Here is a 22,447-nt window from a genome sequence, read left to right on the forward strand (position 1 = left end):
CGGACTGCTCTAAAGACTGACGCCATAGAAGCAAATCGTTATCAGCTGACGACGCGTTGGCGGCGCGAGATCACGCCTCACTAGCCTTAAATTGTGCTAGCGTCCCCCCCAGGTCACGCTCGGACCACCGCTTGTTTGGGAAACCGAAGCAGAATGAAATTGTCGCGACACGGTCTACACCAGCTCCCCACGTGTGTCGCGTTACAGTACAGAGGATCCCATTCGTCACTGAATAACACGGAATAGAAGAGTGTTATGCGAAACAATCAATATGCCCCCCAGGAAGAAGCCTAAGCTTACCGCTCAATCCGAAGCCGCTCAACCTTCCGCGAACACCCCCGCCAGTGATAGCGCAGCTCAGCCCAACACGGATTACGACCCGGTGACGGACCCATGGACGGATGAACAGGAAACTGCGCTACTAAAGGGTATAATCAAATGGAAGCCGGTTGGTTCGTAGCTATCCCAAGTGTCGCTTCAGCAAACCGACTTCTGCTAATCCATCTGTCCCGTCGAAGGAATGCACAAGCACTTCCGCATGATCGCTATCTCCGAGTTCATGAAAAGTCAAGGCTATGCACCTGCCCACGCGGAACATACACGGATACCTGGGATCTGGAAAAAACTAGGGACGTTATATAACCTCCCAGCACTCGATGAGCGGGTACGTAACGACAGCTGCCTACGTTGGTCATAGATAGCTAACATTTGCGCTTTTCTGTGCAGGAGGATTCTCTGATCACAGATACTTCCGATGATGTTGATGGCTCGAAAGAGCTTTACTGTCCATTTGAGCTTCCTGAAGATGAATACGGCGAATTGATGTTTGAGAGGAGGTTAGCAATGGAAGGTTCCGCTTCGCCCGTTCTTAGTGCCCACGCCGAATCTAGGCGAGGTAGCACGGTAGCCGACACAGATGGTGCGCCCTACTGATTCATCGTTTTTTCCCGAGTGATACCTGAATTCTGACTACTATACGCATTTAGAGCCCCGATCCTCTCCGGCGCCGTCAAGAGGTAGGAAGTCAGGTCGTGGAGGCCGCCAACCGGCTCGAGGTGCTCGGTCTTCACGGCTTCAAGTAGAAATTGAGGCTCCGAGGAGGAGTCTAGGCACAGGGGAAGAAGAAGGCGACTCTGAGGATGCTGGTGCGAATGAAGAAGGGGACGAAGAAGGTTCGGACGCGGCGAAAGACGACAGCGAAGGTGACGAAGAAGCCGAAGAGGATACAGGAGGCTCTCCAACAGCACGAAGCACACGAGCCCAGACAACTCGAACAAAACAAAAGGAGAAGAGAAGTAGTGGCACAGGAACTAGAAGAGGCGGTCGACGACGGTAGTTTTAATGTGTACTTTAATATCATGATGGTTTGAACATTGATACCTTTGGAGGACTCAGGGCAGGCGTTTCTTTTACGTTCACATATAGCAGATTTATCATCACACTTAATCTACTTCAAAATTTCACTAGAATTAGTTTCGGCTGGCAATCGGTCAACAGAACGCGATGCTCTCTCGATAAATGTGTTTCAGTCACCAAGCGATTGTGCCAATTGATGGGGTTAAAATTACGATCGAGAACGAGATACATTGCAAGAGAAATGGAATCTAAATAAATACATTGTACGTATAAATAGGTCACTACATTTGTTCTAGTCATTCACAGGCTAAAAGGAGACAATCAAGGGAAATAGTACACGGTGCAAACCGAATCCCTTACAGACGCTTCATGATGGCCTCAGCATACTCGTGGGTCTTGGCCTTGCCGCCCAAGTCACCAGTGAGAGTCTATATAAAGTTAATAAATGTGGCCCACTAGCGAACAGGGATTAGTATCCAGATCAGCTTACCTTTCCTTCGGCAAGGGTATCAAAAGTGGCCTTCTGGATACGAGCAGCATGCTCGCCGAGGTTCATGTGCTGCAGCATCATGATACTGCTCAGAAGCAGAGCAGTGGGGTTAGCGAGGCCCTTGCCGGCAATGTCGGGGGCAGAGCCGTGGACAGCCTCGAAAATGGAGCACTCGTTACCGATGTTACCGGAGGGAGTGAGACCAAGACCACCGATCAGACCGGCGCACATGTCGGAAAGAATGTCACCGTAGAGGTTAGGCATGACAAGAACCTTGTCGTTGTAAGGCGTGGGGTCAGTGACGATCTTGAGGCAAGAGTTGTCCAGCAGCTCTGCGTCGAATTCGATATCGGGGAACTCCTTGGCAATATCACGGGCGAGGTTCAAGAAGAGACCATCGGACATCTTCATGATGGTAGCCTTGTGCACGACGCGGACCTTCTTCTTGTTGATGGAACGAGCGTATTGGAAGGCAAAGCGCAGAACTCTCTCAGAGGCCTCCTTTGTGATGAGCTTAATGCTCTGCACAACGCCATCGACGACGACGTGCTCAATGCCAGAGTATTCACCCTCGGTGTTCTCACGGATCAGGACGGTATCGACGTTGTCGTAGGGGGTCTCGTAGCCAGCAACGGAACGGCAAGGACGCACGTTGGCGAAAAGGTTGAAGGTGCGGCGGAGAGTAAGGTTCAGAGAAACGTGTCCCTTGCCAACGGGAGTCTAAAAATTTTTTCGGCTCAGCAAAAGATTTCCATGACGCACGAGAGCGTTGACATACAGCAAGGGGTCCCTTGAGGGCGACGTAGTTCCTCTTCACGCTCTCAATGGCTTCATCGGGAATGGCGGTCTTTCCATCCTTCAAGATAGGAGTAACATCGACTGGCTCCCACTTGATGGGGGCCTATAAGTAGATTTAGTGGCGCGTCTTAGAAACTACGAGCAGCCGGGAGGGAGGAAACATTACGTTTGCGGCAGCGAAGATGTCCTTAACGGACTGCGAGATCTCAGGACCAATGCCATCACCCTCAATCAGAGTGACAGTGTACTTTCCCTATAAAGATAACATTTCCATCAGAAAGCTTGTTTGGAGGTGATGAGTTCAGTTTTGGATCGTGTATAGATCGATCGTCCAATGATTTCTGGCGGGAGACGCCGGACCAAGGGAAGAAAAATCCGAGAGGGAAAAAAAATTCGCGGTCTTCGGGGCGCAACATACATCGGTGTCCTTCTGGCCCTTGAACTTAGCGACACGCTCGTCGGTAGCAGCGGCATAACCACGGAGCTAGGTAAACTAGGTTAGCTACGCAAGAATTGACGGTCGGGCCGGAGATGGAAATGGACATGGTATACCTGCGACAAGGGCGAAGCAATGCGTGGGGAGACACGAGTGCTCCGCAAGCATTGGCGGGCAGGGAGAGCGAAGTTCCTAGTGGCAAACATTGTGAGAGATCCCCGGGGTCAGCGACGAACAACACAGGGCTGGAGAGGAGAGTATGTGGAGGATGAGAAGGAGAGAAAGAAGAAAGGCGGCGGGTTGCTTGTGCGGGAAGTGAGAGAAGGTTCCTCAGGCCAATCTTGACCTCTCTCGGCACCGCCGCTGCCGACCGACCGGCATGGCATGGATTCCGTGTTTGGCTGCCCAGAATCCACTTGGTGTCCTTTCCTAGATCAGATAACAAGTGACGGGTCACGGGTCACCACACCTCGTTCATTGTCATTATTATTTCATTGTAATTTTGCCAAAACTACCCCCTAAACCTAACCTATCGTCTGGCGCCCGAGATTTCCCCACCTGTGCGGCTACGTGCTTCCCTGCATGTGGCCTCCTGGATCGTTCTCCCCCCGGCGGTTGATCGGTCACCTGCCCCCTCCTAGACTAAGCGCGCGGACACCTCGCAACCATGGCCGACGCAGATATCGCAAACTACTATAATCTCCCTTCGGCTTTTCCTGAAGAGTGGCCTGCAGAGCTAGACGAAAGCGATCATTCGGAGGATGAGGCACTTACCCGCACTGCTTCGCGGCGATCCCGATACTTTGCTCTCGAGCGCAGTAACAGCCATCAGAAAGGCGTCAACCTAGGGTCATTCAAAGGAAACAATGGTCGGGAAAACCTCGCCCAGATGGACGAGCCGGATCCGCTCGGGACAGGCGAAAGCGTCCTCAAGATCTTGAAGAAGGGGGGGTTGTCTGTAGAAGAAGAGAGTCGCTTGCGGAATAAGTTTTTACTCTCATCTACTTCATTTTCCCCGGCTCTGTTTCTTTCGCAGGCTCACTCCGATGCGTCGATTAAATCACTACTCAATGGACTGGAATTTCTGTCACGATCGATCGATCAGAAGTCAGCTTCGTTGAAAGTACTTGTGGAGGCGAACTTTGAGCGATTCGTCCGAGCCAAAGCGACAATTGATAGTGTATACACAGAGATGAGGAACCAAGGGAAGGCAGAAAGCTTGTCAGTGTCGCAAGTTCACCGCAGGTCAGGACATTTCCGGAGCCTTTCGTCTGGCAAACATGACATAACCCCCGCGACGATTTCAGACTCAGGGCCTGGGAAGAATGCATTGACCAAGGAAAGTGAATACGGCATGAAGGGCATCCGCGGTCCACTTTTAGAAGCCTCTGTCAAAGCTGAAGAAGTCTGGGGGCCTGCATTAGGTGGTCGTGAAAGAGAACAGGTTTTAAAATCGGTCGTCGAGACAATGGAGAAGCACCGGGATGTCTATGAAATAGGCGGGCTTCTTTCAAAGTCTATCAAGCAAAGAGACTATGACTCTGTTTTCGAGCAGTACACTAGAGCAAGGACGCTCGCAAAAGAAGCCAGGAATATTGCCGATATGGCGACGAGCAAAGGCCGACCGTTGACAGACGAGGAGACCCACATGATCTTAGCAATGGGGAGGATGTGGATGGATGTTGACCAGCAAATACAGGCATTCAAGCATGATCTTTGGAGGCGCTTGAGTGAGTCACCTATCGCCTCGACGACGGTGACGGCTTTAGGGCCAGTCGATGAACATATGGAACTAATTGGCGCTCTGCTGGAATTGGGTGTCGAGGACAACCCCATCTGGGTCTGGCTTCTTGGTCGCTATGAATACTTGAAAACGAAAATTACAACTTTTTGCGAACGCTGCAAAACGGAACTAGAGATCCTCAGGCGCAGGCTCGCTGCTGGCGAGAAGCCGACGCCTCAAGCACTGGCATCCTATCTCCGACTCGCTCCTCGTGATGGTGCAGCAAGTGATCCAACGACGCTGGACACTGACCAGGTCATCGAACTCTGGGAGTGTGTACATACTTACTTAATTAGACTGCTATCATCACAGGGAGGCCTCTTGGGTGAAGTCTTCGATTTCTGGGAAGCGGCACAATCCTTTATCGAGGGTAGCAAACAAAAGCTTCTCCCAACCGGTTTTGAAGGGGAGAGTCGTAAGCATCACCGGCTCTCGCCTAATGACTCCAGTGAGCTGCAGAAGGGCGTCGTCGAATTGATCAATTTAATTCGCGAAAGCATTCTGTCGCTGTTCGCCGACCCTCCAGTGGAGGATTTCACTATCCTCGCCTCTCCAATACCACCACCAAGCCCTAAGAGCCCGATGAGCGGAGGAATCACTCCCACCGAGTCTCGTTTCAAGTTAGATCCTAAGAATATGCCATTTCCCACCCCAAAGCGTGGCGAGGCTTGGGAGGACTTTGCATTTTGGCCTCCGTTTTCCAATTCCCTTAGCGGCATTCACTACCTCGGCCAATTCCTCGTCCTTATTGGCAGGGCAGCCAGTGAAATGGCTGCGTTAGCCCCTGTACGAAGTACAGAAAACGCTTATGATCTCCTCAAGTCACTTGTGAGCGTCACTCGTGAACGTTCCGTTCGCGCGGCATGCTACGCCTGGGGCAAAGATGCAGAAGTTTGCAAAATGTTGGAGGACTGGACGAGAGATTCGGAGAAAAAAGACTTGACCAAGATGCCTGGTTTGTTTGTGGCTTTTGAGAACGCAATTCTTAGTGGAATGCAGAAGATCCTCTACATTTCGGAGGCCATGGTAAAATCGGGTGATGTAGATGTTGTCACACAACCTCCTGCGAAGCTTCTACAGATGGTGCGCACGCAGTTTGTGTCCAGTATTTACAAGGCCCTCAGTGGTTTGGTCGAGAATGCGGAACATCCCACACTTCCTCAAGAGGATAGTGAATGGGTGCTCGCGGAGCCTGCGGCGCGTAGTCTCTCTGATACATCCACGGCGCTTTTCATCGCAGATGCGGTCGATGCCCGAAATAGGGTAAGCCTCTTATGGACTTTGGATTCTTCCATATCAACTAATCGTGTTTATAGAATGTTCGCATACTCCTCACTTTGTCGAATATCAAGGCATTCCAAGCCGATCTCGTCCCTCAACTAGTAGCGAACTTTGAAACTTCATTTTCAGTCAAGTTGACCGAGGAAGCCAATACTATTCGCGACGTCCTCAGTCAGATTGACGACCGCTTGTTCCAGTCATACACTAAACCCACGATCAACAAATTGAATACAACGATTGTTGATGGCATTACTGCCCCGGATTGGGAGCCGACCGTCCCTCGCCCCGAACAAGTCCGGCCGTATGTGTACAACGCAATGCTGACTCTTGTGCTTGTCCATACGGAGATCTCAACTACCATTCCTTCCAGTTCATCGGCGGCATCTAATCGGTCGTCTCCAGCGGGTCAGCCACCTCTGCTGATCATCATTCTTACGCACTTGTTGACGAAGGTCTCCTCGTCTCTCCTATCAGCTTTCAGCTCTCGGTCGTCGTATACGCTGGCGGCTTTAATGCAAGCCACTCTGGATACTGAGTTCATTGCACAGACCATGTCCCAATTCTCTACAGATGAAGCCTCTGCTGTACAGAGTCAGATCTACGTGGAACTCGACCGCCGAACCACACACGAGGCCCGGGCTCGTCTTCAGTCAGAGCTTGGTGAAATGCGGGGAACGCTGAAACGATTGAGGGAGAGAACTAAAGGAGAGTTTGCTTGCTTTAAGAAGCAAAGAAGTCGGACGGAGCCTAAGACACCGGCATAGTAGTTAATGGTAGATAATTGATTTTTAGCAATCAACACACCAGAGGTGCAAGCAACGAACGTAAACAAGATCCAGTGGGTATCATTTTTAAAACTTTTGAGCCATCATCATGTCCCATTTAATAGTGCCCCTCTTCTACGTCTGGCCGACCATCCGTTGCACGCGACTCAGCAACACGTTACTTTCGCGACCTAATCTCCTCTTCCCATGCTGGTCCGGCCGTCTCGCCCTAGCCATTGCCTCGCGATCCTTTTGCCTGAAATCACGCTCCTCCTGTCGTTTTTGCGCCTCCTGTCTGCGCTTCTCCGCAAGCTCCATCTCTTTCGCAAAAGCGGACCGCTTGGGTTTCCGTTTCCGGCGACCTTCGCCATTTTGATTTCTAGCTCGCTCGGGGCGGGGGGTGTTCTCAGGCGCTGGCTGATCCAGCATCGCTTGTCGGTCTGGGTGCAACTCCAGCGAGGCAGGTTCTGCCTCTAGCGCATTATCCTTCTCAGCATTTTCCTCCGCTAACTCGTAGACTGACTTGCGGGGGGCGGCAGCGAGCTCTTCGGCTCTTACTTTGGCGTAGGCTTTCTTAACTTTGGCCTTCTGAATCAGGTCGGCTTTGATTTTCTGGGCTATAGTGGGTCGTGGTTAGCAAGAGGACCCTGCAGGGCCGTTTTAAAACTTTGAGCCATAAAAACGGATAGACGAAGGGAAAAATGAAAAATGAAAAAATATGCAAATTGAAAAAACGGAAAACGAACTTACTTTTACGGCGATAGGTACCATCAGGCAGGTTTGCAGGTCCCACAGAGAATCCCTTCTTCTTCTTTACTGGTGGTTCAGTTGTGCGTTGTTCTTCGGACTTTGCATCAATATCTCGGGAGCGCTTGGCGGACATGATGGATGAACTTGTTTTTTGTTTGTTGCCTTAAGTCGGTAAGGACCTTGGGTTAGATAGTTTGACTGTATTGAATAATTCACTTGGTATGAATCTTGTTGGGCAACAATTGACGTGGCAAGAGGTTCAGTTGCACGGGAAAAGAAAAGGGAGGTTGTTGGCGAACAGTAGGGAAAATCTTTAGGAAGTGTAAGCTTTGTTCTCGCCCGTGCAGAATGTTCCGGTTATCAATAGTTTCACGCAGGACGAGGATGGGCGCATATGAGGTGTCACGGAGAGAGGGGAAAGTAGAAGATGTTGTAATGACACAATGATCTTCTTCCAGGTGTTTAAAGAGAGAGAAGAGAAGAAAAAAAAAATGGATACCTGAAGATCTTGGTTCATACGATGATACATACATTCAGACTTACTTTTTAAGGGGATGGATTGCGATAAGGGAAAATAGATAATGGTACCAAACGGTAACGTTACCCGTGGATTTGGGAAATGATCCCATTGTAATCCCGTTCCCCTCCGTCCCAAACCAAAAAAAAAAAAAGAAGCGAACGGATTTGTTCGCAGTGGACCAAAAAAACCCACCCCCATGTCGTTTCAGGCGCCTCATGACTCAATTATACTCTCGTCATCGAAATAGCTCACCTTTAAATCCCTCTCAACTAACAAACTCTAGCTCGCCCACGTCGCATCACCTTACTTCAGTTCCGTCCATACACCCGATCCCGTCATACCTCGAGTCTACTCCTGACAAAGACCGCCACTTCAACCCCAAACATCTTCTCTATTTACACCTTCGTTGCTTCCCTCATGCGTCCTTGTGTCTTCCCGTCGGCCTAACTTTCATTGGGATGTATAGCTTTTTTTTATTTTCTGTCAATACTAACTAACCCCCGGTGATCATGCCCATATTCCAGGATCCAGATCGTCAGCGGTTCTATGACCTATGGTCGGATGATCACCCACCGATAAGAGAGGATGAGCGTCAACTTGGGGGCTCCTCGTGGGCCCATCATCATAGGGAGCTGGAGTCCGCGGGGAGGCGTACTAATTTCCCTGGGGAGACATTTTTATCGGATTGCAGTCCGTCAGATCTGCGTACCTGCGACCGAGAGGAATTGATTCATTACATCAAGAACGCCGATACCTCGGCTTGGGCGCATAGGCTGGTATGTACGCTATCTCCTCTAGAAAGGCAACACTCGCCAGGAAAAATGATAAGAAAACTGTATTCTTACGGCATGCGCATTTACTCACATGGGCTATGATGTAGTATGGAGATTCAAATGCTGGCCATTCTATCTCCCGCACGCCGGATAAAACGTTCGACATGAAAGCCGACTTTAATGCTCGAGGCATTCCTAGTACTAGCCCGGGCACCAATGGTCAGGAATTAGGCTCGCCAGCTGATATCCAGCGCCCTCGGTCAGCACTGCATTCTGGCGACTTTCGAGAAGGGACCCGTCAAGATCCGCAACCACTGCCGCAGTCACCGCTACCCGGACTTGATGCCGGCTCACGTTTCCCCCTGCTGGGCTCTTCCCCAACTGCTCCCTGGTTCACGGCCCCGGTTTTTGCATCGCCCACGAGGACGCAACCTGTCACAGCCAATGTGTCTAATGAAAACGCGAGGCCACCATCCCGCACGCGGGCACCGTCCGTGGGCTCCTTCTCTTCTAGCTACGTCCTAAAGGCGCCGACAAGCCCTCTCGTATACCAGGCGAACAATACCGATTTGGATTTTTCCGCCAGGACCGATTCAACTGAGCAGCTTGGTCCCTTGGAGAAGGCCAGCCGTCGTCGTACGCTGCCGCCAGAGACTTTCCGGCACCTTCAATCGTCGCCCACAACCCATCGAGGAGCGTTCAACTTCCAGTCCAGCCATTCCTCCGGGAAATGGGATGAGCCGCTCCCGTTCCACCATTGTAATCCTCGCCGGTCTCTAAACTCGGCGTATACTCTTCAACTAGCATCTTCAGTACAAAGTCCATCCCTCAGAACCAGGAGGCCCTCACTTGTTTCGGAGAAGTCTTCCAGACCGCATGCTCCATTGGTTGGATCCTATGAAGAATCTATCCTACGTGGGAGAATGTCGATGAACCCATCAAAGCCACTCGATTTCACCGCGCAAATAGGTGTGTTGGGGAAAGGCAAATGTAAAGCGAATCTCAAGTGCCCACCCCACGTCACAATTCCGTTTCCGGCAGTTTTCTACAGCTATCCTACTTCGGGTAGTGGTCGCTCGATTTCGGACGATAACCCTAGTCCTTATGTTGGCTTGATAGACTTGGAGAACTCTCTTCCAAAGGACACAGCAGTTACGAGTCGACGTCGCAGGCATCATCATAGCCCCGCAGAGGTCTGCGGTGAAATGACAGACAATCCACCCCCGCCTAAGGCTAATGACCAAGATGCTCTCCGCAGACGAGAGAAGAGACACAGGAGGGCCGAGTCGCCCAAGTGTCCGCCCGGGGGCTGCTATCGAATACCTCAACAGGGTCAGCTCCAGGTCATGATAAAGAATCCGAACAAGACAGCTGTTAAATTATTTTTGATTCCATACGATCTCAGCGACATGGAACCTGGAACCAAGACATTTATTCGGCAGAGAAGCTATTCAGCGGGCCCTGTCATCGACATGCCGTTGACTGCGCGGAAGAACTACGGGACCGATCGTCCAGAGGCATCCTTAAGCTCATCGGAGGATCCAAATGACAAGCCCATCCTGAGGTACCTGATACATTTGAACATATGCTGTCCGTCCAAGGGCCGTTTCTATCTACACTCAAGCATCCGTATTGTTTTTGCTAATCGAGTCCCTGACGGCAAAGAAAGGCTCCGGAATGAGATACAACATCCAGAGCCCCGATATGCGCCGTATAAGCCTGCTCGTGATGTCAATCAGACGCAGATGAATACGAAGCTAGTAACGGATAGAGGATGCCGAAGACCAGCTGCTGATCAAGGATCCATTCCAGCTTCATTGCCCGATCTCCCTTCCCCGTGTGGGCGGGAGGGCCAGCCTGCAACACCAATGCCAGTCATTGAAGCGCAGGCCGTCTCTAGTAACTTGAAGGATGCCCGCTCGGGGCAGCGAGCTCCTCATCCGTTCCGGCCCATTCCGTCCCTAAGGGAAGAAGTGCTTCCCCTGCATGACCATGATGCAGCCGAAACCTATCAAACTGGTAGTGGATCGTATAGTAAACTCACCAAAGGAGACCATGGATACGGTGGCTATCCATTCAGCCCCCTGGGCGGCTCCGAAGCCGGCGAGAGCCTACTCGCCAAACGACTGAGAGGACTAGATGTACAAAAGCATAATTCATCGGGCATGGATTAAAGCCACCCAAGATTGCCCAACGCCCGTCGACATTCACCTAGGCCCGCTCCAACATCTCTCTCAGTATAAATCGTTTTACTTAGCCTTTCTTTTTTTTCTATTTCTTTCTTTCTTGTTGACTTGTTACCACGATGCAGGACACACGCTGCCTAACTGACATTCAAGGTGCAGGCTCATCTTCTGGACATGAACACAATCGCCTCCCGTTTCCCAATAATTTACACGGGCCAGCCAAGGGCGCATGACATACGTACTTTTAATACCCAAGTTCTCATCTATTCAATTCACGGCGTTAACAATGCTTCGGAGTCCTGAAAGTCTCCTCTCTTTCTACTGATTCGTTTGTTTTATCAAGGCGTGCAGATTTCAGTTCGAGTACCGGAGAAGGCTATCTTTCTTTCGAGTATTGATTTTTTTAAGGTGTTGTGTTCTGGTCGTCTGGGAGGTTGGTTACTTAGGTTAAATATATGGTTAAACAGAATAACACATACGCATTTACATTGACAGAAAGTTCTTCTGAGATATATACTACATATTTATCCGCACCGGGTTTCTTCCAGTGACCTGGAAGTCCCTGTTTCAGATGCCTCCTCTTTAAGTAGTTAAAGTGAAGACCTTGCTCAGTGAGTACTTTATATCACAGGGTGCAGCTCAGTGCGCAGCAAAAAGTCGCAGGCTAGATGATGTAATTCCATTGAGACGATAAACGAGTCATTTGTTAGTGCCCCGTATGGTTATTCTAGTCGAGTGGGATTGGGAACATGTTTTCCATACGAGCAAACCGAACTTCGTTGAATAATCTTCCTTTCTAACCTTCTATGATACATTCTACTTCTTGATTCCCGCTCTTCGTGTCTCCCATCCCATACTATCAAAGACTAGCCACCGAAAGGAGGTTTTCGAGATAAATATTACCCAGAGTCAAAAAAGCTGCGAGGGACGATTGACGAGCAGCTATAATTTGGGCACTCATAAAGAGGGAGATACCCAACGTGGGAAACACTAACGCCGAGATAAAGTTAAGGAACTACGAAGCAGATGTGTAGTTCTATATACAGAGTCAGTCTTTACTGTGCTTAACGTAACCTTTCATTATGTCTATGTGTACTAATCCCATGCTAGGCTCGTCATAAAGATGAACTCCCGCGACTTAGTTATCAGCTCAGGGAGAGTTGTCCAGCTCCTGACATCACAGCCTATATGGAGTTCATATGTTGGTGTATTCATTGGATGATAGGAACGGGGAGACTTGGTGAAATTGGAAGAGGGACTATGAGGACAATAACATTTGGGCCTTTTAGCTCTACGTATGACATAGTATACACCCGTTCTCTCTCTTCCCCAAAATAGGAGGTTTAAATGCATTATTTCTTATACTATATAAGCGAGATTTACTATTATACCTGTAGAGTTGTAGGGTATGTGAAAGTGGTAAGCTAGATTATGCTCGTAGACATCCCTTCGGTGGACTGGAGAGGTCTTATCTCGCCCGCCCCGTTACTAGGAGACAAGCTTCAGCTGACAACAATGATATGGATATAGGAGTGTAGAAAGAATAGAACAGATTGTCGCTGTTAGTGAGACAGAATACAGAGTACGACTGTGACTTCTTGAGATCCTGGACCAATATCAAGCGTTCAATCGTCCTCCGTACTCTTCGTGCTCAGGCTTAGACTCAGCGCAGGATCCACCTCATCCAGCGAGATCAACTTCATCTCCGTTGACATCAATGCATTACTCGTACCGCAGGACCCATTAGCACAACATGCAGGGCTATCAGGTGTACACCCATTTTCGTTGCAGCTGCATTGCGTGTTGCTCTTCTGCGCGTAAAGCATCCACTGAATGCAACCAAACCCTTGATTTTCAACAAAAGCACCACCGTAGCCCTCGGTAGGATTTCGACATTTGGAGAAACAATGCTCCATCGAAGTTTCGCACTAGTGATAAAGGTCTGGTTAGTGCTGTAAATAGCACAGGGAAACAAAGGCACGTACGTGAATTTTCATCTCGACTTCCTTCTCCGGCTTGCAGCCAGACTGATCAGGGGCCCATTGAACAGATCCAATCACGTTAGTTCCAGAAGGATCGCTGTATACATACGTGTACGGAGGTCCTCCAGGCTTTAAGGAGTTGCCGTTGTAGCAAAGTGCTTCCATCGCTGCCTTTGCCCCGTCAACTTTGAATGGTACGTAGGAGCCATCATTGTGCTCATTGAAGCAGTAAATTGGATCACTGGATGTGGTCGCTGTTGGGATAGACAAAGATGTGGTGGTCTTTGTCGGAGCAGTAGATGTGCTAGTAGGGTTGGCAGGGTCCTTGGTCGTGATTGGGAATGGACACGAATCTCGGCGGGCAAGGGGGGGTCTCGGGGCGCCATCTGTAGTAGCCCTATCCCAATTCAGATTGATGGGCTTGTTGCACACGTTCCCCGTGCCGTCAAGGTGGTATCTCTCACGTATAGCCTGCAAAGCCTCGCAGTATTCATTCAGACGTGCTGCTCCATCTGCTGTTTCTAGTGCCTTGTCAGTCGCGAGGTTGAGTCCCTCCTCAATGGATGTGATCAAGAGTGCAGCTTGTTCGCTGCCTGCCTCCATCTGTCCGGGAATCCTGACATTTGTCATCCAGTATCTATATGTGGTCGCTAGATTGGCATCAACGTCCTTCCTAAGAGAAATGGTTAATAATGTGGTTCAGAAAAGGCACGTCATCCAAAGATTGGGAGATCACATACAATGCGGAGTATATCCTATAATTTGTTGAATCAAGTGGACCGAAGATGGCGCTTGAAGTCCATAAATCACAAGCAAGAACGATCGTTTGTAGAAGCTCCATCCATTCATTGATTATTGCTTCTGAAGCCCTCCATGGTTTCTGTCTCGCTATAATTTTCTTACGCGCCTTTACACTTCTCTGGACAATGTTCTGTTCGTACGCGCCTCCCATCTGCCATTGTATCGTGTCAGCAGGATTGTTTGTCCCCGGAAAACTCTAGCTTACCTGGGCCTTGATCGAATTTAGCTCTTGAGTTACACCAACAAAGTCCCAATGGTCGTCGCCAGGGAGATTATCATAAATAGGTTGAAGTTTGTTGCAACTGTCGAACATGAGTTGGTTGAAGTTGTCGCAGGAGTAGCCGGGTTTGCCAAACAGATACTTCCAGAATCCGTCCATCCAGTTCAATTCATCTGTGAGCCGTTAGCCGCAATTCTAGTGCCTCTCAAGTACTTATCTGAGATGTCGGAAGGATATTTACAGCAATGTTCGATAGTCGGTGACCGGAAATTATTCCCTAGGAAAGGCTGTACCTGCTCATCGGATATCATGGTGATTGTTGGCGCGCAGTCAACGGTCGTCTTGCTGTACCATCTGGACATGGAGAGGGAGGCAGGAAGTGCTCCGCCGATGGCTGACTGGACATAGTTCTGTGGTCCCTTGTAGGCTGGGATAGTAACAGATGCCCCCGGTGTGAATCTGCAACCTCCAAGGGCAGTATAAGTCCTCGCCGGGGCCCTCTTCTCCAGACCAGCATGAGTAGGAGCTACTGCCCGCGCCGTAATAGTAGCATAGTTAGGTTGAAAGCCATCACGGATTCTCAGATTTCCTTCCATGTCTACATCTGAAACAGAGTCAAAAGCCCAGGCACATGGTCTGCAGTTGTCAGATGGGTTCTCGCCGGCGACAGGGTCCGTCACGAAAGGACAATCAGCGCTGCTCGTCGAGGTGATTGTTCTAGTTGTCGTCCCAGTCACACTGCAGCCCACGGTTGGCATGCAAGTGGTCGACGTGCACGAGGTCGTTGTCGTGGCAGCTGCGTTGGTCGTCACAGTACAATATTCAGCGCAGATAGTGGCCGTCTCTTTGATGCTGCACGACGGATCGGTTGGTGTCGACCCATCGTCGTCGCCGCCTCCACCTCCTTCCTCTCCACCACTGCAACCGCCAGCCTCACGACACATGCAGCTCAGACCCCGACAGCTAGTGCATGTAGGACCAGTACAGCTGCAGAACAACCCAGTGCAGCTACACCCGAGACCTGTACAGCCGCTACATCCCGAGCCACTGCAGGCACAGCCCAATCCGAAGCAGGAACAACCGGGACCTGTGCAACTGGTGCAATGCTCTCCCTTACAACCGCTCTTGCCATTAGAAACGACACAATCCGATCCTACACAGCTGCTGCAGTGCTCTCCCCTACAAGCCCCATGATGGCAGTCCCGACCCGTGCAGCCGTAGCAGTTCGAACCAGTACATTGGCCGTTATGACAGTCAGGCCCCGTGCATCCGATGCAGTTGTCGCCGGTGCAGTCGCCATCATGACAGTCCAAGCCCGAGCAGCTGCTGCAGTCGTCTCCCTTGCAAGAACCATTGTTGCAGTCCTTGCCGACACAGCCATCATAGCTCGAACATTTGCTGCCGGAGCAAACCCCGTTGGCACATCCGCTGCCACTGCATGTCCCTTCCCAACAATCCGGACCGGTGCAGATACCATCCTTTCCACAATCAGATCCAGAACAGCCGAGGCCAATACAGCGGTCGTCAGTACATTTTCCATCCTCTCCGCAGTCATCTCCCACGCAGCCGGCCGTGATGCAGTCGTCCGCCACACAGACACCGTCTCTGCATCCAGATCCAAGACATCCATGGACAGTACATTGCCCAAAGGCGGTACAGACGCCATTCAAGCAGCCAGATCCACTGCAGCCAAAGGAAGCGCAAAGAAGCCCCGTGCATTGGCTGTTCTTACAATCCGGACCTTTACATTGACCATTGGTGACTACCGGCCATGGCTCTTCCGTAGTGCCACCGCTGCTGCTGCTGCTGCCACCACCACTATCACCACCGCCTCCTGAGCCTCCTCCACCACTCCCACCTCCGACGCTACCACCATTCGGACACCATTGAGGAGCGGGCGGGCAGGTTGGTGCCGCGCCACCGTCTTCGTCCGGGGATGGGGCGAGGACACATTTCCCTTTGGCAGACTCCGCATTTCCATTGAAAGCGCTAACACACCACTCATAGTTCCACGTACCGGGAAACAGATAGTATTGATCGCTACAAGCAGCTTCCACCGTGTAGTTCAATGCCTCAAGCTTACTACCTGTGGCATTTACATTGCGTAACCAAAGCCGGTAGCCCGCCGCAGCAGAGAGGCTATCCCACGTAAGGTGGACTGTGGTTTGATCTGCTGCGATGATCTTCAGGTCCGTTGGGGGTGGCGGAGTGCCAGCGCCCGGAATAACACTTCGAACCACGGCTGGAAAGCCCTGTCCAGCGGCATTCCAGGTCTCAACGGCCACGAAGTAACGGTGCCCTGCAACTAGGTTCTCTATGTGGGCCGAAGTGCCTGTGAACGCGGCTCCAGTAATAAAATCACATTCGGCGTCCTTGTCCCAGTAGAGAACGTTATATTCGATGACAGAGTCACTGTAAGAACATGTGGGTGGATCCCAGGATATGTCGAAACCAGTCGTGGTAGCGCTAACAATCACGTTCTGAGGGGCTTCCACTGTCTGGGGATGGGCGGTTGCGGTTAAAGTAGTTGTCCAGTCCCCCTTGATAGTGTCCCCAGCACTGGCGCGCACCTGAACCTCATACTCCCAGCCATCTATAGGCCACGTAGCATCCCATCGATTGGAGGATACGCTGCCTGAGGAGAAATTCGGGATACCCCCCTTGATCTTGGATCGAACGTCGTAGTTATACGCACCATAGACTAGGTATCTTCAATTAGCAAAAGGACGCTCCGGGCTTAGCTGCAGGGTGGCTTACCTGGATCCCATGTTGCCGTTACGCCACCAGGACTAGTGAATACCTTGAAATTGCTAGGTACCGGTAACGGCCTGGCAGGAACATCATTGGGTATACTCAGTGCGGATGACCCGATCCTGAAATCCTTCACTAGGGTTTGCGAGAAGGCGCGAGCAATCTGGTATTCACCCATCGCGTTTGGATGAAGTCCATCGGAACCCACCGGACATGAACTAGGCTGACAGTTGTAGTTCTCTTCCAGCTCAACAGGATGGATTGGGGAAGCTGTAGTGCTCCATTTGGGAATAGTATCGCGCAGTAGAGAGTTGTATATATTGGTGCTAACAGGAAGATCCTCACGGCCACCAATGAAACTCCGCTGTGGTACATTAGCAATGGCAAACTTGATCTTTGGATTTGCAGCCCGAGCATTGCTGATCAGCGTATGAATACTGTCCAAAGTTCCTATCGAATCACTGTAGAACCACCCCATATCATTGAAGCCCAATAATAACAGCATCAAATCTGCTGGGTGGGCTGCCATGACTTCCTTGATCAGGCCTTTATCCACAGCAGCAGCACGGCCCGAAACAGCGAAATGACTCTTAGGAAAATCCGATGACACTTGTTTCGCATAGCCCCCACTTACTTTGATCGCGCCTGTTGGTTGGGGTTCCCCGTATAATGCTGGTGGGGACGGTGGTGCTGCCTTATCAGGTTGTACCGTGCCTGTATAAGGCCCAACGAAGTCTACAGCAACTCCCTGAGATTGAAACCACTCCCATATCCGATACCGCCACGTGAAGTCTCCCTCTCGGCCCTGAGATATGGAATCGCCGACTATCATGACCTTAAGCCCGGTTGCGCGCTCGTGGAGGTGTCCCGTGGTCGAGTTCTCACTTGACCTTAGATTATCCCTCATAGCCGCCAACATTTGGACACTGTTGTTCTGCACACTACCAGTTTGAAGCGGCGGCATGAGGCCCACGACTTGGTTCAAAATATCATAATCTGGGAGATCCGTTGGAAGAGGGATGGCCGGGACGGTAGCTAATTGAGATAACTGATAGGATACTTTGGACTCTATCGCGACAGCTGACGAGTATTCTATGGTAGCTGTTGATACTGCAGTCAAAGCCGTCGCGTTGCCACTTTGTGTAGGCGTGGGCTTTGGACTGTTCTCCCTCCGTGGAGGGAGCCATGAATAAGCGAAAGTGGTGTCAAAAAAATAAAAATTGCACACAAAAGGAAAGCCAGGTAAAGATTGAAACTACCTCTAAGGGTAGAACTTCCCCGGTAGGAAGGCGCCATGGAGATTGTAGAAAAGAAATCAAGATAAAACGAACGGACGAGGGTTGAAACAACAACCTCTTAGCTGCCAGGATGTGTTATTCCTGAGCTGCTGGCCTATCTTGTTGTCTTCCATCTTCGAGACGAGACAATGGGGAGTATTTATGTGATTTCTGATTCTCCAACCCTCGTTACTTACGAAGCTGGTATACTGAATGCCGAGGGATACTACCTCTATGTTGGAAGCGATGTAACCGGAATTGCGGCTGGCTAGCTCTCAACAAAATAGAGGACAAGGGTGTATACACTAGATCCCAATAGCTAGCGAGATTGATATTAGGTTACAAAGGGATTTGTACAGGAACTATGACTCTTAGTGAAAAGCACTAGGAGCGATCTAGCTAAACACTGTGACATCGTTCATAAAGGATTCAACACCTAAAGAACACGATCTCATGCTAGCGCTCTCTAGTCTCAAGGCGTGTGCGGGCAAATACTTGGTTCTATAAGTATTTTTTTGGTTCCGGTCCGTTGTATTTACTGTGACTGAACTGTAGCTTGTACTACTTCTGACTAGGGGTCACGCTGGCCACACGATTTATAGCTTCAATACCCTCATAGACGTTACCTATACCTAATGTAAATATAATATTGTCGTTGTCGATATGGTTGCTTGCGCGGTACTGAACCATGTCTGCCAAGAATATAGATAGGGTCGGTTGGAGCCAGCTAAAGGATTTACAGTTAAGCGGACCATCCGGTTTATCCGATCGTTATTGATCAATGCTTGATCGAGTCTCTTATTAAAGGGACCGAGCGCCCTAATTTGCCTCCCTTAGTGGGCTAAAAAATTCTATTATGGGCTAGTTTCAGGAACTGGGCGAAGAAGTTGGGAGCGTTAAGCCACCATCTCGGAGATTGATGGTCATGTTAGCTTGCCTGGGTTTGTTTCTATCCTCCATATTTTCTATCCCGTGAAAAGCGTTCAATCATGGTTTGATTGGAAATCTCAAAGCCCCTATCCGGAGCAATTGTGATGTTGCTGGCTTCGACATAGACCTTTTCGAACTGTAAGCGTTAATATATCGTAATCCACATAGCCGAAGTAGGACGCATGCCATCTTAGGTACTAACCATGACTAGCGAAATTAAGACTACTGGCTCTGGATTCTATTCCCTGACCAAACCTTTTAGTCCTTAATGGGGCAGTGTTGTATTCAGGTCATACCCAGCCACTGAACCTCGGCTAGATAACATGGTTTGACTAGTATCTCCATATATCCCCGTCATTTTCTCTTATACACATGAGTATCGAGCCACTCCTCAATATCTTCATCTTTGGCCTCCTCTAGTAGTCTCCAGATCCGCCGGCGATTCCGCAAACGGAGCGGAGCATGCTGTAAAGGGTTCCCGGGTTCAAACACCTCCACTTGTGCGAGGGTCCGAACAAGGCGCTCCCAATCCCAAACATCTTCTGCCTCATATGTTAGAGCGTTGCCCGCATCGGGTGTCACAGGGTAGCTCCGTAGGGCGGAGATATCTAAATCCCAAAGCCATGGTAGAATATGCCGATTAAAGAGCATATCCCGCCACAGGCCTGAGGGTAAGGAACGGGTGCATGTCTGCCCGGGGTTGACGAAAGGGTGTAGATTATTATAGATCATGTCTTGGACCTCCGCCGGTAGTGCTTCTAGTTCGGGAGATAAACCCGTCTGTCCTCGCAAGGACGGTGGAAGAGGCTGTAGATATGAAAGGATCTCCTGGGTGAGTCCTGGTATGGGAGATGGTGCCATCTCGTATTCCTAATGGCAGGTTGTTAGCGATGGGATGGAGGCACCATAGATTGTACTTATGTGGAACTAACTCACATAGGCCTTTTGCTCTCCAAAAGCCCACGCGACATTATGATAAAGGTTGGTGTCCCGAAAGTAGTACCAATGTGGTTCAACTACACGACGCGGGTTAAACGAGCCGTTGCGTCCGAGGGGATACTTGGAATGCACCCTAGTTAATCGCTGTTCAAACACTTCATAGAACTGGCTGAGAGTCGTAGGGTGCTTTAAGCCAACCGACACTCCAGCTTTCAGAAGAGCCTGGCGATAGTCTACCAGGCGTCGCATCATGTCAAGGCATTCCGCATGGACCGTTACATACGGGTACTCCGTATATAGATAGTGTACTAATTTCGACGTGTGCTCCCCATAACGCACGGCTTCTAATCTTAACAACCGCTCCCCATAATGCACACCGTCGATCTCAATATCTAAGGAATCAGAAATCTCTTCGGCGCATTATAGGTTTCCTACAAGAATGAGGGCTAAAGGAGTAACCCACCATCTATCCCGAGTACTTCTAGTGGTAGATCATGATTTGGCAGGCTCGCAATATCCCAATCTTTCTCATAATGATAATTTTCAGCTCGGATGGCCTGCGGTACAAACCACTTGTACCTCTCAAGATTCTTGTCTCGCACTTCTGCTTCCACCACCTTGATCTGTATGAGCGGTTTATTGGTTTTTAGGGACTGAAGAAGAGCTCACAAAGCTTGGGGCACCACAGATAACACAGCATATATCCTCCGCATCATAGCCCTTATCGAATCGCTCGAACTCGAAGAGATCGCCCTCGGATGGACGCTCGCTGGGGTGGAAATCCATAGCAGGTGAGGATGGAACTTTTGCTCGGATTTCGATCCATGGAACACGGACTCAAAAGCAAGATAATGATAGTAAATGACCATGACTCAGACAAGGTTACATCGCTTAGTGCTATTGAGTATACTAGGCAAAATACCTAGCATGGGAGCACATCAATATATTCTGTTTATTGGTTGGCTCCACCGGTTGGCTTGGCGCTGTTCATGAGCCTGTTGGCAAGCTAGATAAATTAACTTATAAGTGTTCATTTATTCTTTTTTTTTTTTTTTTTTGTAGTACGCAGTTCTAGACCGACCACCACCCAGTCATAATGAGACTCTGTTCAAGTCGGTTATTTATATGCCAGTAGTTTACCTTAGTATGGAGCGAAATGTTATGGACACGTTCTATTAGTTACGCAGTGCGTACTAGGTAGTTCTCAATTTCTCGAATTATTAACTATAGTACGGAGAAGTCCGAACCTCAGCCCGCTTTCACGTCGCAGTAGTACATAACTGAATTGTTTTTCTGCGAGTTCCGCCCGGTTACCCAATACAGGTGCCGCCGCTTTTATAAAAGCAGTATAGAAATGCTCTATAAATACTCTAAAAGTATTTATTCTAAGCTGTTTATTAATTACTTATAGAGTATTTATCAGCTGCTCTAGTTACTTCTAAATATTATTAATAAATTTAATAAATAATTTAGAAGCAGTTCTTTTTTTACTTCGTGCCTAATATTATATAATTAAAAAATATAGATAAACAAAGCTGTAGAGAAAGAAATTTATAGATACAGTATAGGAATTTATAGCTACAGTATAGAAATTACGGGCCAAGTATATAGAAAACAGCACGGGTATATATCTTATTCTTCTATATAACACCAAGAGGGTAGTTCCCATATATAATAGTAGATAGATCTTCTGCAAGGGGGGCACTGGACAACTTCTCATCGCAAAATACCGATTCCTTGTAGATTAATAAGCTATAATATCGTGCAGAGTCGTTGCAATGGGCGCTATTCACAGAATACTAACGGCATACTTTTCGAAAACGGGTTCCCTGGTCTACAATTTACTGATCTTAAAATAATTGCGCGACCATTTTACCCCCTAATGTATTGGTTAGCACTGTCTTCAGTACAGTGGCGCTCGTTATTGCATTCCATGTGTATACACATACAGAGACTGTTTTAAGCCCCAATCACATGATAAGCCAAACCCAAAATGGATTTGGAGTAAATCACGGTTCTGTATATACATCGTATTGATACTGAATCTTGTACCCGACCGTACTGTATACTACAAGTTCGAGAACCTAGATATGGACGACTAAAAGGCTCCATGCAAACGGAGCAAACTAGTAATCGTTGGCAAGGTGTCAACTTTCCTCCTCCATCCCTCGTTGCTTCATTGCAAAAGCTCTGGCCTTGCTTTGGGGTCCAACCCCCTCTAGCTCTAAGCAACGCCTTCCAGAGATATCTGCGACGATGATTATAAGCCACAGGCGAGGCACTCATAGAATAGAATAGGGTAATATGCCCATTGGCAGCTTGCCCCCATTCCTGGTACTCCGATCGCACACCCGCAACCTTGTACTCCCCGAGCCCGCATCGTGCCACGCATCAACATCAATCAGTTTAA

At 49.4% G+C, this 22,447-nt stretch overlaps 7 protein-coding genes across 7 annotated transcripts; 3 read left to right on the plus strand and 4 right to left on the minus strand.

The window, feature by feature from the left end:
* Window positions 1–153: 153 nt before the first annotated feature.
* F9C07_2283330 (CT20 family protein) lies at window positions 154–1,527 on the plus strand (the record flags this gene model as incomplete). Its single annotated transcript, XM_041291846.2, has 5 exons — window positions 154–191; window positions 247–452; window positions 519–664; window positions 727–919; window positions 987–1,527. The coding sequence occupies 5 exons, from the start codon at window positions 154–156 to the stop codon at window positions 1,334–1,336; spliced, it is 933 nt and encodes a 310-aa protein (XP_041146055.2). The 3' UTR covers window positions 1,337–1,527.
* A 71-nt stretch (window positions 1,528–1,598) lies between these two features.
* Window positions 1,599–3,388, minus strand: F9C07_2283332 (alpha subunit of isocitrate dehydrogenase). The gene is made up of 6 exons (XM_041291839.2): window positions 3,197–3,388; window positions 3,063–3,128; window positions 2,811–2,897; window positions 2,625–2,747; window positions 1,847–2,566; window positions 1,599–1,784 (listed from the first exon to the last, which is right to left on the minus strand). Exons 1-6 carry the CDS (start codon window positions 3,284–3,286, stop codon window positions 1,713–1,715), a joined length of 1,158 nt encoding a protein of 385 aa, XP_041146056.1. The 5' UTR covers window positions 3,287–3,388; the 3' UTR covers window positions 1,599–1,712.
* A 359-nt stretch (window positions 3,389–3,747) lies between these two features.
* On the plus strand, window positions 3,748–6,908 carry F9C07_3771 (exocyst complex component protein; the record flags this gene model as incomplete). Its single annotated transcript, XM_041291847.1, has 2 exons — window positions 3,748–6,126; window positions 6,180–6,908. The coding sequence occupies 2 exons, from the start codon at window positions 3,748–3,750 to the stop codon at window positions 6,906–6,908; spliced, it is 3,108 nt and encodes a 1,035-aa protein (XP_041146057.1).
* Window positions 6,909–7,043: 135 nt separating this feature from the next.
* On the minus strand, window positions 7,044–7,791 carry F9C07_3772 (uncharacterized protein; the record flags this gene model as incomplete). The annotated part of the gene is made up of 2 exons (XM_041291840.1): window positions 7,044–7,525; window positions 7,659–7,791. 2 exons carry the CDS (start codon window positions 7,789–7,791, stop codon window positions 7,044–7,046), a joined length of 615 nt encoding a protein of 204 aa, XP_041146058.1.
* An 896-nt stretch (window positions 7,792–8,687) lies between these two features.
* F9C07_3773 (uncharacterized protein) lies at window positions 8,688–11,125 on the plus strand (the record flags this gene model as incomplete). The annotated part of the gene is made up of 2 exons (XM_041291848.1): window positions 8,688–8,954; window positions 9,059–11,125. The coding sequence occupies 2 exons, from the start codon at window positions 8,688–8,690 to the stop codon at window positions 11,123–11,125; spliced, it is 2,334 nt and encodes a 777-aa protein (XP_041146059.1).
* A 1,352-nt stretch (window positions 11,126–12,477) lies between these two features.
* F9C07_2283336 (putative factor for adipocyte differentiation) lies at window positions 12,478–18,078 on the minus strand (the record flags this gene model as incomplete). The annotated part of the gene is made up of 7 exons (XM_071510629.1): window positions 12,478–13,065; window positions 13,123–13,792; window positions 13,860–14,071; window positions 14,126–14,313; window positions 14,382–16,841; window positions 16,898–17,866; window positions 18,003–18,078. The coding sequence occupies 7 exons, from the start codon at window positions 18,076–18,078 to the stop codon at window positions 12,763–12,765; spliced, it is 4,878 nt and encodes a 1,625-aa protein (XP_071366388.1). The 3' UTR covers window positions 12,478–12,762.
* A 784-nt stretch (window positions 18,079–18,862) lies between these two features.
* Window positions 18,863–21,106, minus strand: F9C07_2283337 (uncharacterized protein). The gene is made up of 4 exons (XM_071510630.1): window positions 20,707–21,106; window positions 20,501–20,654; window positions 20,035–20,429; window positions 18,863–19,968 (listed from the first exon to the last, which is right to left on the minus strand). The coding sequence occupies exons 1-4, from the start codon at window positions 20,821–20,823 to the stop codon at window positions 19,453–19,455; spliced, it is 1,182 nt and encodes a 393-aa protein (XP_071366389.1). The 5' UTR covers window positions 20,824–21,106; the 3' UTR covers window positions 18,863–19,452.
* Between the last annotated feature and the right edge of the window lie 1,341 nt (window positions 21,107–22,447).

Source organism: Aspergillus flavus, chromosome 4, assembly GCF_009017415.1.
Source record: "Aspergillus flavus chromosome 4, complete sequence".
Lineage (NCBI taxonomy): Eukaryota > Fungi > Ascomycota > Eurotiomycetes > Eurotiales > Aspergillaceae > Aspergillus > Aspergillus flavus.